This window comes from Vigna unguiculata, chromosome 7 (assembly GCF_037176805.1).
Source record: "Vigna unguiculata cultivar grain cowpea cultivar isolate G323 ecotype 2 chromosome 7, ASM3717680v1, whole genome shotgun sequence".
Classification (NCBI taxonomy): Eukaryota; Viridiplantae; Streptophyta; class Magnoliopsida; order Fabales; family Fabaceae; genus Vigna; species Vigna unguiculata.
This window is the reverse complement of record NC_140798.1, coordinates 34,944,361-34,957,746: the sequence shown is the minus strand read 5'-3', so window position 1 is coordinate 34,957,746 and position 13,386 is coordinate 34,944,361. Positions and strand designations below refer to the sequence as shown.

Genomic DNA, 13,386 nt, shown 5'->3' with positions numbered 1-13,386 from the left:
CCTTAATCAAAATAATTCCAACTTCGCCTCTCTCTTTTTTTAAAATTTATTCAAATTCACTCTTTCAAATCTATCTTCAAATCCAAACACACCCTTAGACATAAATTTTTTTTATTGTTATAGACTATTTTTGAACTTCATTAACTTAAGTAGTCAACCAATATTTTTTTTTCTTCAAACTATACCCTTTTATTGTTGAATCCTTAGTGAGAACATGTATAAAGTGAACAAATTTACAAATTTTCATAAAACATATAGTGACACACTCCATAATAGTGGATCTTATAACGATCTTTTATCTCGGATCTTTCATGAACACACTATTTTGATAGATATTTTAAAGTTTGGAAAATTTGTGTTTAGTGAGAGTTGCTCATTTAAGTGTTTTATGTTCTATATTTGGTATTATGTAAACATACTCTTGTATTTAGATAATTTTTTTTATTAGATATCAAGTTTGATATTCAATCATTACACTTTGTATATTATTATTGTTGAATGATTTAAGGTAAACTATGATTAGTTGAAAACTGACATGACCAAACAATTTTTATGTGATTTTCATGCTACTCATTTCATTATAAGATTGTGTCTTTTGGTTATGTCAATATTAGTAATCATTGATGAGTTTATTTATGATTAATATAAAGTTTTTATGTATTGATGTAACTAATATAAATGGTTATTTGGTTGTGCAGAAGGACTACAATAATAAATTTTGAACTCATAAAGTCTGACCTATTTGTAAGGATATATATATGTGAACCGTGATAGATTTTAAAAATTTTGGATCACAAAAAAAAAAAAAATATATATATATATATATATATATATATATATATATATATATATTACTTAAATATGTTAGGATATTATCTATTTAGTTAAGATTATAAAGTGTTATGAGTTATGTTAATATTAGGTTTATAACTAAGGACATAATTGTATAAAAAAGTTGTTATATAGATTATAAAATAATATTCTAATTTTATAAGAGGTCAAATTGAAATTATTAAAATCTGAAATGTAATTCTTTGGAAAATTACATACACAGTGTTTATATCATTATCCAAATCACTTTCAATGACAAATTTAGGTTAAGTTCCACGTTATATTTTCATCATGAATTAAGATATGGATTTATTAAGGAGTAACATATGACTATGTTGTGAATTTTGGATCCATATGAGTAGAAGTATATGATTAGGCATAATTATTATTTGTTAAAAAATCTCTTAAAGAATCACTTACATGTTTTTTTTTTTCTTTGTGTAATTTTAATAGTATATTGCATTTTAAGAAATATAAACTATAATATTCTTGTATTAAATCATTTATAGGAATTTGATCATTTACGTTTTTTGTTTATTTTTGTTAAGAGAATATCTAATTTTTAATATTAAGTATTTAATAGTATAAATTTATAGTTTAATAAGTAGCCTAAATTTTGTTTTCTTCTATCTGATGTTTTTAATTTCATCTCATTTGAATAATTTTTTTTTGTTACATAATTGTTTCTTTGTTTTTGTCAATGGTATTCAATATTGATCAAGTTCAATAAAACTTCTATGGTAACTCAACACTTACAAAAATAATAAATGTTGTAATTGTTATTAATTTTCAATATGTGTAATATTTTATTCTTTTATACACTTACTTAAAATTTATCTAATTATTATTTGATGATATATTTTAAGAGTTATATAAATTTATGATAAACCATTTCTTTTATAATTTGTGTGATTTGAAAATCCAAATAATAGTTATAATTTTGAGGTGGAGTAAAAAAATATTTTGTTATATATATATATATATATATATATATATATATATATATATATATATATATATATATATATATATATATATATATGATGTCTTTTTGTATTGAAACCAATTTAACTTGTAAAAGTGTTAAAATTTATTAATTTTTAACTATTTATTAGACTTTTTTAATATTTTGGAAATTAGCAATTGTGTGTATTATAAATAATAGGAGTCTTCTCAATGCAGTTTGATTCTGATTTTCTCTAGAAATATATTCAAACTAAATATAAAATATATATGGGGTTTGATTTGATCCATTTTAAACATAAAAAAAATCAAACTAAACCAATTTTGTTTGGTTCGGCTTTAGAGTTTTATTTTATATTTGAACATATGAAATTGAAATTGTTTTAAAATAATGAATTATAATCCAATTTATTCAAATTTAACTTTTAGCAAAATCAAATTTATTTACACTAATTTTCATTATGAAATTTTATTTTAATTATACTTTAAAATTAATTTTTATCAAAATTTATATTTTAAAGGATTGCCTCAAAAACAATATTTCGAATTAAAAAAAATGAAAGACAAAGAGAAAGATCGGTTGGTGAGTACTTCTAGTTGTATCCCTACATGTGTTGAATAACCACTTGAGTTGGTTATGTTGGATAACAATTATTTAGTGTACAAATTACAAATAAAATATGAAATGTATGAGCTTGGTTATATATCCACTTTATTATGATATCCACTTTATTATGATATGTACAAATTTTGTATTATGAATTTATGAAAGTTTTTGAAGCGCTGATTAGTTGTGACATGACTCTAAAATTGTATCCTTACACGAACTCAACAAATGGCATGACAGATGAGAAAACTCTATTCAATATAAGAACATGTGTGATAATAATGTTTTTTATTTTGTTCCTGCAAAGAGGAACTGAATTGTTTCAGTTGGAAAAAAAGTACATATGTGCTACGAAAATACAACATAGTTGAAGGGTCAATGGTATGCTTAAAATATGCAAGCAGCATTCTACCATCTAAAAAGCAAGACCCAAGCATATGCAGTTCTGTGAATTAAATTACACAGTAAATACTGGCTACTTAATTCTCATACTTTGGCCTAACTTCTATTCCTTCAACAAAGAGGCCAGACTTCCAATTACCAGCATTTACCTCCTTCACACTCATATGCACATTATCTTCTAAGCCAACATTGAAGAATTCTCCCATCTCAATCTCCAACCACCCATCACTTCGCAAACTGGGATGCTGCAACCCTGCAACTCTTCTACCGTTTGATGATCTATCCAAACACACATTTTGGGTACTACAATCACCATTGAAACCAACTGATACATCCACTCGGAGGTTTCTAAATCCACGGGGATCGATCATCTTGAAAACAAAATAAGCAGCATACCGAGTATCCGGGGACAAGGCAAGGGTATTTAACACCCCACCAATTTCAAGCCAACACACGTTTCTGAGTTCAGCAACTTCCGGGAACCTGTTCAAAAGTTTACGAAGAAATTAGAAAAGACGGGAATAATCAGTGACGATGAAGTGGTCATAAGAAAAGAAAGCATCCAAAATCAGTACAGCAGCCATTGCAACAAGGATCTGAAAAATGCTGAGTAATTCATTGATTCATAACCATACAGGTGTAGATAGCTAATGGATCTAGTTCATACAAAGATAGGTAATTTTGCAGCTTTGCTACAGAGTGTCCAATCCTCCTATAGAAATACTTGCTCTGTATCGAGAAGATACTATGCGCACACATGACCAGTAAGAGTATCAAGAAACTAGTTATGACTGGTGGGGGAAACAGTTTACTCCCAAATTGCCTATAACTTATTTTTCTTTCAGCAAATTTTCACAATAATTAATACATGTATAGTGACTATTATCTCCGTTATTAATTCATCTACAGGTAACGATGCAAATAAGGAAACCTCTCACAATCCCTTGATTCTGAACTGAGATCACAACTAATTATCTAACACTACAAATTGACAATGATAAACCAACTTATCTCACCACAGAGATGATCAATTCTCCCCCCACCCCTTAATTGTCTATACAAGCTTACGCTTCCTCAGCATGGCTGAAGTGCAGTAATCTTATTGGAGACAAAATTCATTTTCCCTAATAAAAAACAATGTCATTCTGAGTCCAACCACTTAAAAGTTGAAGATCAGCATAGATACAATCAAACAACAATTAGAGTATCAAGAAACAAAAGAATTGACCTAGAATCGGGATCAGTGGTCCAGTTCCAATATTGCTCAGTGCCACCCCAAATAATGGAGAGAGCCCTGGCAGCAAGCATGTAACACTTCTTCCCACTCTTTTTGTCCAATTGAAGACTCTGCATTCCACAGGTTGCACAGTTAATTGCTGTACCAAAGCAACAGAGAAGGTTTGAAGAGATGTGAAAGATGCAGGGGTTTTACCTTCTTGCCCTCATCGACGATGACAGGGTGATCTGCCAGAGCGAGGTAAAGGGCTTTCTTAGAGGGATAACTGGGAAGAGAGCATTCAGAAACGACGGAATGGTAATCAGTAGGAAGAAAACTTTCCCAAACAGCGTCGGAATCGGCGGCGGAATGGAAAAGCTTTGAAACCAGAGATAAGCGGCACGCATCAACCGGCGTGGTGCAAGAGAGAATGTCAGCTATGCAGCCTTCTGGTAAACCCTGAAACTCCATTTCTGTTTTCAATTCTCAGGCCTCCCTCACATATGTTTATAGTAACAATATTGACGTGTTTAAAGGTGCAGGCCATCACAACCGTTGGATAAATATATATCTATACATACACGCATCAGGCATCGTACATACTTACGCGCATTCAGTGCGTGTACCCGTCGTGTAAGGAACCACTTTGTTTTATCACTGTCTTTCTGTCTTTCTTAACGAGCAATAAATGAAAAAACAATACATGTTCTACTTTTAGGCATATGAAGAAGAAATTTACCTAAAAAATATTTTTTTTTTCATTTGCTTCATGTTAATATCATCATTTCATTAATAGCATAATATAGTAGAAGCATGAAGCACATTCTCCATGATAGCTCACATGAGAGCTTTGCTCTCAAAATGTTGTTACACGAACATTTAAATAATTAAGTACTAATGAAAATAGTATAAATGTTATAAAGACAAAAATTTTTTTTTTAATTTTTAAATAATAATTTTTTAATATAAAATAAGATTTTTGAAATTTGTAAGATTTTTACTCAAATTGATATTTTAGTTTTTTTTAAAAAAAATTTTTAGATGTTTAATACTATTTTTTGTTGTGAGTTTTCTATTAATTTAAACTCTCCTATCTTTAATTATATTTAAATTTTAGCAATATTAAAATATTAAAGACACATGTATAACACACATTTTTGTCCTTTAAATAAAATAAAATTACATTAATGATAATTATACCGTATTTTATTTAATATCACACTTAACTATGTATTTTTGTATGATTAAATGCATATTAATTATCTTTAACCAATGTCCTTAAAACATTGGTTAGAAAGATCGTTTTTGAATAGTTAAAAAGTTATGCATTCATTACATTATTATTAACAATATAATTAGAATCGAGATTATGAATAGGATTGAAATGGATTTTATAATTGTAAATCGTTAGATCATAACACAACACGGATAATAGATTTCACTTTTTATATATATAATATATATATATATATATATTTGATTTTATAAAAAATAAAAATTAATCTAATTTTATCTTTTGAATTTTTAAATAACATGAAAATAAATAATGTAATAAAATATGAAAATATAAAAAGAATTAAAATAAAATAACAGAAGGAAAATAAATCTAAAAAAGCACTTTGGTGGTATTCATAAGTAATAAATACTAACGTTATAATTAATAAATACGATAAATAATAAATACTATCATTATAATTAATAAATATTAAATATTATTATGTTTTGAGTCTATACAAAATTGGGAAATTATAATTGTTTTTAACTTTAATTAAAAAATTGTATTAATTTTTTTATTGAGAAATGAAGTTTAATTTGTAATAACATTAATTTAATGAGGTGAGGTGAAAGGTAATTGTGACTCAGAACACGTATAACAATGTAAATCACCAAAAAATAAAGAATATGAACAGGTAGTGCAACAAAAAATTCAAACAAAAAAAAAAGATTTACACGATTTTTACGATTTTGTTCAACGATCTTATTATATTACGATTATGAGTGAGATCTATATCGTAAACAGTTTTGATTTTTGTAGTTTCACATAATTTTAGTGGTTTTTAGTAATTGTTATGCATTACTTATATTCCCCCAATTTATTGGACAAATTTACAAACTTTATGGTTGTTCAATTTCTTGCATTTTTTTTTTATTGATACCTAAGTTGTTCCTTTTGTTTGGTTAAGAGAAAACTAAAATTATTGTTAAATCCTTATGCGACTAGGGGTTTATCACACACATTCATGATTTAAGGTGTGTTCATTGTAAAGATTGATTGTGAGAGATAGAGATGATGCACTTGAGTGGATTAGAGGGTGAATATTGTGTTGTTCAAATCATTTATCTCCCATCCCTCTAAATAATAAATACTCTCAAGTGAACACAATGTTAAAGTGTGTTATCATGAAGAGATGAATCTGGGTGAGAGTCTAAAGGTGAATTTGTGTTGATTTGAGTCGATGAATATGTGTGTTTCTTTGAATGAATTTAGATAGTAAAATGAGTGAATTTAGAGATGAATTTTGTGAAAGTTAGTGAGTGATTTGAGTAATGTGATAGATAAAATAAAAATTTATAATAGATAAAATTTGAAGATTACTAAAATATCCTTAATGATACAAATATACGAAATATTTTTTGAATTGGTTAAAATATTAAATTTTAAAAACTATTATTTAATAAAAATAATAAAAATATTATTATTATTTTTATAATAATTACATAATTTAAATTTTTATTAATAATTACTATTATTATTAATTATTATTATTATATATATATATATATTATTTTTATTATTTATTATTATATTTAATTATTATATATATTGTTTATTGTTATTAATAATAATATTATTTAATTATTACATATATATATATACTATAAATATTTAATTATTATATATATATATACACACTATATGTTTAATTGTAATATATATTTTAATTATTATATACAAATATTATTTATTCATTATTATTATTTAATTATATATATATATATATATATATATATATATATATATAAATTAAATGTCTGACTTTTTAATAACAAGGTATAAAAGTAGAAATTTCGTCTATCCTCTTAAATCTTCTTCATCTTGAAACGCTGAACTATGTATATGATATCTCACAAATCTGTCTTGAATAATTTGTGCATATCTTTCCAAAGCAACACAAACTTTTTTCAAAATTCATCTTCACAGATCAGTATATTGTGACTATCAGTCCACACACTTACCAATAATTCAAAACCAACAAAATTTACCATGAAGTAATCATCAATTTTACCCAAAACAAATTACTAAAAATTCACGACATAACTTGTTACAATTAAATAATTATATGGTCACGTCTACGTCAACCTTTGTACACCAAACAAAGTATGTATTACTAATAACTCACCATATAATTGGTTACACTTCATTAATTATATGTGGTCACGTCTAATCAACCTTTGTACAAATCAAACAAAGTAAGTGACATCAACCCTTACAAAACGCTCTGGTAAGCCTAATAAAAAAAGAGGCCAACAAAAATATTTACATTTTCTATCAAATAAAACCTACATATAAATCTTTCCTCTAACAAAAGCAACTTACATGGCATTACTGTGTTTGAATCTTCATTAACCACCCCAAAATCACCATCTCCATCATTGATAACATTCCTTCATCACCATCCCCAAATATATATATATATATATATATATATATATATATATATATATATATATAACTTTCTTTTGAAATCAATTTAACTTGTAAAAAAGATTCATATTTATTAATTTCTGACTATTTATTAGACTTTTTAATATTTGAAAATTAGTATTTATGTATTATAAATAATAGGAGTGATATCAATGCAGTTTAATTTTGTTTTTAACTAAAAGTATATTCAAACTAAAGATATATGTAATTTGATTTGATCCATTTTAAACATAAAAGAATTAAATCTAACTAAACCAATTCTGTTTGGATCGCCTTTTGGAGTTTTATTTTGTAACGTTTCATTAGTATATGCATTTAGTTTTTATTTATTTATGATAATTTAATGTTTTATCACGATGAATAACTTCATTTTCCATTATAGACTTAGTTAGATTTTAAGTCTATGATCTTAATAAATTTTTATAAATGATTGAATACTCATTAACTTTAAAAATTTCAATTGAATTCTCCCTATTAATTTTTTTCTCTTAACTTAGTGATGTATATGTGACATGGTTATTATTTTGCATGTTACTTTGCCGAGTTGTGATCACATGTAATTTTTTATTTTAATTGTTTTTAAAAAATAATTTATGATTTTATAATTTTATAATTATATCGTTATTGTCATATTGTTATTCGCTATATTATTATATCTTCATATTATCATATTGTCATAATGTTATATCATCATATCCTTTATATCGTCATATTGTTATATTATCGTATCGTTATATCATCTTATCATTATATCTCCATATAGTTAGATTGTTATATTATTGTCTTATCGTCTTATTGTTATATTATTATATTGTCATATTGTTATATCATCATATCATTGTATCATTATATCGTCATATTGTTATACCATTATATTATCATATCATCATATTGTTATACAATCATATTGTTATATCGTCATATTGTTTTATCGTTATATCATGTTATCGTTATATCGTCATATTCTTATATCGCCATATTATTATATTGTCATATCATTATATCGTCATATATTCATATTACTATTGTCATATTGTTATATATTCATATCGTTATACTGTTATATCATCATATTGTTATATTGTCATATCATTATATCATTATATTGTCACATCATCAGATCATTATATCTAGAGATGACAAAAATACACATGTCCGTGGGTATTTGCTGATAAAATTCATAGCAAAAAATGTATTTTTATACCCTTTTATAAATGAATCGAGTGTAGATATTATACTACTCGTACCTGTGGGTATCTGTTACCAACAAAAAATAATCAAGTCCACGGGTTCGAATCTCTGGGGACAGAACCACAAAATTGAATTTATTTTCATACAGCAAGATGGGCTAGCCACCCGCATTTTACAGACCAAATTCGGGACAAGTCTAAATGGACTAGATTGATCCATATTGTCACTCCTAAACTTAATTGGATCAAAATAACAAATAAAGAGATGATCAAATTGAAATTAAAACAATTAAACTTGACATGACAATGAAACGTGACACAGTCACAAGCACATATCATACTGCTTGCTAACTTGACATATGACTAATTTTTTAAGAAAAAAAATAAAAAGAAATAAAAAAATAAAAAATAAATCACGAATTAAGACATAACACATTTTTTTAAAGTTTTTCGTACAATTCTAACAAAAAGAACTAATTACATCAAATTTTTCAAAACAAAAATTAAACTAAAACACATAAAATTAAAGATAACTATTTGAAATTTTCCTAAAAATAGATGACACGGAATGTATAATTTAACCTATTTTGTATCATGAAAGTTTTGAATTGCTGATTAGTTTGGTTGTGACATGACTGTATTCTTACACGAACTCAACAATTGACATGACAGATGAGAAAACTCTATTCAATATAGGAACACGTTTGATATTAAATATTTTTATTTTGTTCCTGCAAAGAAGAACTGAACTGGTTAAGTTGGAAAAACAAGTATATTTCTGGTACGAAAATACATTGTAGTTCAAGCCGCATTCTGCCATCTAAAATACATCATCATACCCACGCATATTCAGTTACATACAGTTCTGTGAATTAAATTACACAGTGAATACCGGTTGGTTATTCTCATACTTTGGCCTAACCTCTATTCCTTCAACAAAGAGGCCAGACTTCCAATTACCAGCCTTTACCTCCTTCACACTCATCTGCACTTTATCTTCTAAGCCACCATTGAAAAATTCTCCCATCTCAATCTCCAACCACCCATCACTTCGTAAACTGGGACGCTGCAACCCTGCAACTCTTCTACCGCTTGATGATCCATCCAAACACACATGTTTGATACTACCATCATCACCATTGAAATCTACTGATACCTCCACACGCCGATTTTTAAATCCAATGGGATTGATCATCTTGAAAACAAAATAAGCAGCATACAGAGTATCCGGAGACAAGGTAAGGGTACTAAACACCCCACGAATATCAAGCCAACACACGTCTATGAGTTCAGCAACTTCCGGGAACCTGTTCAGAAGTTTACGAATAAATTACAAAGGACAGGAATAATTAGTGACGATGAAGTGGTCATAAGAAAAGAAAACATCCACAACCAATACAGTAGCCATTGAAACAAGAAACTGAAAAATGCTGAGTAATTCATTGAATCATAATTATGCAGGAGTAGATACATTACTGTGACCTTGAAAAAAAAAACACGAAATCTTCCTTCTTCGTTTTGTAATTCAGGAATGAGCACTAGAATTCCCAAAAGCACTTTCCGAACTTTTATCCATACATATGCTAGGTTAGAAAGATGATGGTGACTACAAACATGAGACCATACATTTCCCTAAAAATATGTCAGGTAATGTCTATTCTTCATCATCTTATCAGAGGGTTTTGAAGCAATTGGATAGCTGTTATTATTACAATAATTAAATAAGAGATAGAGTTAAAGAAATGAATAAATTATGCTGGAAATACAATGAACCAAGTTAATTTACTTTCCACAGCTGATAAGGACCTATAATTAGCCTGCAGATGAATTGATGACCGCTGACATTAGATTGCTTCTGTGTGTTAAAAGAGACAAGTCAATTCCTCGGAAAATGAAGAGAAACTAACTGACTAGCTTGCCTAAGATTTGGATCCTATTTACCCATGAGACTTAAAAGGTTTGAAAGTCAAGACAAAAACAGTAAACTTTTTAGGGTCTGCAGTTGCCCATATGTGTGCACTATTCTGCAACTGCTTAGACCTGCAAGTGTAAGCACGAACAGGCAGAAAATAGGAGATCCTAGCCAGAAGTGCGTTCCAAAAATTTGAGCAGACAATGATGGACTGCATCTGCATCTAAGTGAGTATTGACAGCATAACTGATTTGGGGTCTAGAAATTGTCAAGCATGATAATAGTAAACCATATTTTAAAATAATTATTGTACAGTTGAAAACCTTCATTCCCTGTTATCGAATTTCAGATTTGAGTCCATTAAGGTCATAGGAACACCACTTATCTAATGAGGGAACAGTACCACAAAAAATCTCATGTTTTGTTTTACTCAGATCCACCTACCAACAATGAGTTAAATAGCTCCAATTGCTGCTGTTGGTAGTGAAATCTTTCTCATGCTTTAGAATGTGGAGCTGAAAGGCACGAGGTAACGTCCCCAATTCTAATCATGAAGAAACCCAGTTTAGCTTAATTAAGCTGTACTGTATGTTATTTCAACTTTAACATTTGATCAGGCAGAAAGACCTCCTATTTTTCAAATGCACAACAGCCACCACCCAATCATTAAGAATGTCAATTCACTGATCCCTCCGTCTACATTTCTCACAATAAAAGCATCAATTGATAGGAACAATTCTTATCCAACAAGGGAGATAGAATTATTTACATAAACTCTAACTGTTTACAAAAGAAAAACCATATACTGATCTCCAAAGCATGAAGAAATTATCCTAGTCCAAGGAGAGAGCCAAAACAGTAAAACAATTATGTCCAACCCGCCTTATGACCCCGGCTATTTGCCAACCTTTTTTCTTCCTTTAAAAGAAAGTCACTAACTGGTGCTTCTATGTTGAGTCTGCAGACTTGCTGCGTTTGGGTATGGATCTAGTTAATACAAAGATAGGTAACTTTGCAGGTTTGCTACAGAGTATCCAATATCCTCTGATCGAAATACTATGCTCACACAAGACCCGGTGGTACTCAAGTTAAAATGAGACGGTCAAAAGTGGTAGATTACACGGTGGGAAGAATAGCAGCATAACAAAGAGAGGGTTAATAATCTAAAGAACCACCCGGTACAATAGTCAAATAGGGAGGTAAGTAGTGGACATAGAAATTGGGGGGAAGATGACAAAAAATATTAGGAGGACAAGCTGGGGCAGTAAGAATATCATAATATTAGTTATGACTGGTGGGAGAAACTGGATACTCCCAAATTGTCTATAACATATTTTTCTTTCAGCAATTTTTCACAATAATTAATACATGTATAGTGACTATCATCTCTGTTATTACTCCATTTACAGGTAACTATGAAGATAACGAAGCCTCCCAAGATCCCTTGATTCTGAGCTGAGATCACAACTAATTATGTAACACTACGAAGTGAAAGCGATAAACCAACTTATCTCACCACTTAGTAGAGATGATCAATTCCCACCACCCCCTTAATTGTTTATATAAGCTTAGGTTCAGCATGGCTGAAGTGCAGTAATCTCATTGGAGACAAAATTCATTTTCCCCAATCAAAAAATATTTCATCCTGATTCCAACCACTCAAAAGTTGAAGATCAGCACAGATACGGTATTCATAAAAATGAAGATACAGTAACAGCAAAAATGCAGATACAGTAACAACACAATCAAACAACAATTAGTATCAAGGAAAAAAAGAATTGACCTAGAATCGGGGTCAGTTGTCCAGTTCCAATATTGCTCAGTGTCGCCCCAAACAATGGAGAGAGCCCTGGCAGCAATCATGTAACACTTCTTCCCACTCTTTTTCTCCAATTGAAGACTCTACATTCCACAGGTTGCACAGTTAATTGCTATACCAAAGCAACAGATAAGGTTTGAAGAGATGTGAAAGATGCAGGGTTTTACCTTCTTGCCCTCATCGAAGATGACAGGGTGATCTGCCAGAGCGAGGTAAAGGGCTTTCTTAGAGGGATAATTGGGAAGAGAGCATTCGGAAATAAAGGAGTGGTAATCGGAAGGAAGAAAACATTCCCAAACAGCATCGGAATCGGCGGCGGAATGGAAAAGCTTTGAAACCACAGATAAGCGGCAAGCGTCAACGGGCGTGGTGCGAGAGAGAATGACAGCTATGCAGCCTTCTGGTAAACCCTGAAACTCCATTTCGGTTCCCATTTCTCACGCCACACTCGCGTATGTTTATAGCAGACACGATTTGACGTGTTTACACGTGTAGTCCCCACGTGTAGTCCATCACAACCGTTGGATGCAAATCCAACGTTCAACATGTATCAATATCGATCTAAATCTAAATTTATGCATGGTGACCTTTTTCAATCAACTTGGTACTTCCGTGCATTCAGTGTGGATGTTTTCTTTTTCTGTCTCTTTTAAGGAGTTCATCCATTCCTTGTCGTGTAAGGAACCATTTTGTCTTTATAGTCTCTTTCAATCTTCCTTAATAGGGTAATAAATTAAAAA

General features: G+C 29.3%; 2 protein-coding genes across 2 annotated transcripts; both read right to left on the bottom strand.

Moving 5' to 3' along the window:
- Positions 1-2,674: 2,674 nt before the first annotated feature.
- On the bottom strand, positions 2,675-4,538 carry LOC114192499 (F-box protein PP2-B10-like). Its single transcript, XM_028082239.2, has 3 exons — positions 4,236-4,538; positions 4,032-4,150; positions 2,675-3,286 (listed from the first exon to the last, which is right to left on the bottom strand). The coding sequence occupies exons 1-3, from the start codon at positions 4,488-4,490 to the stop codon at positions 2,881-2,883; spliced, it is 780 nt and encodes a 259-aa protein (XP_027938040.2). The 5' UTR covers positions 4,491-4,538; the 3' UTR covers positions 2,675-2,880.
- Positions 4,539-9,668: 5,130 nt separating this feature from the next.
- Positions 9,669-13,211, bottom strand: LOC114192748 (putative F-box protein PP2-B12). The gene is made up of 3 exons (XM_028082546.2): positions 12,814-13,211; positions 12,611-12,729; positions 9,669-10,222 (listed from the first exon to the last, which is right to left on the bottom strand). The coding sequence occupies exons 1-3, from the start codon at positions 13,078-13,080 to the stop codon at positions 9,793-9,795; spliced, it is 816 nt and encodes a 271-aa protein (XP_027938347.2). The 5' UTR covers positions 13,081-13,211; the 3' UTR covers positions 9,669-9,792.
- Positions 13,212-13,386: the final 175 nt, after the last annotated feature.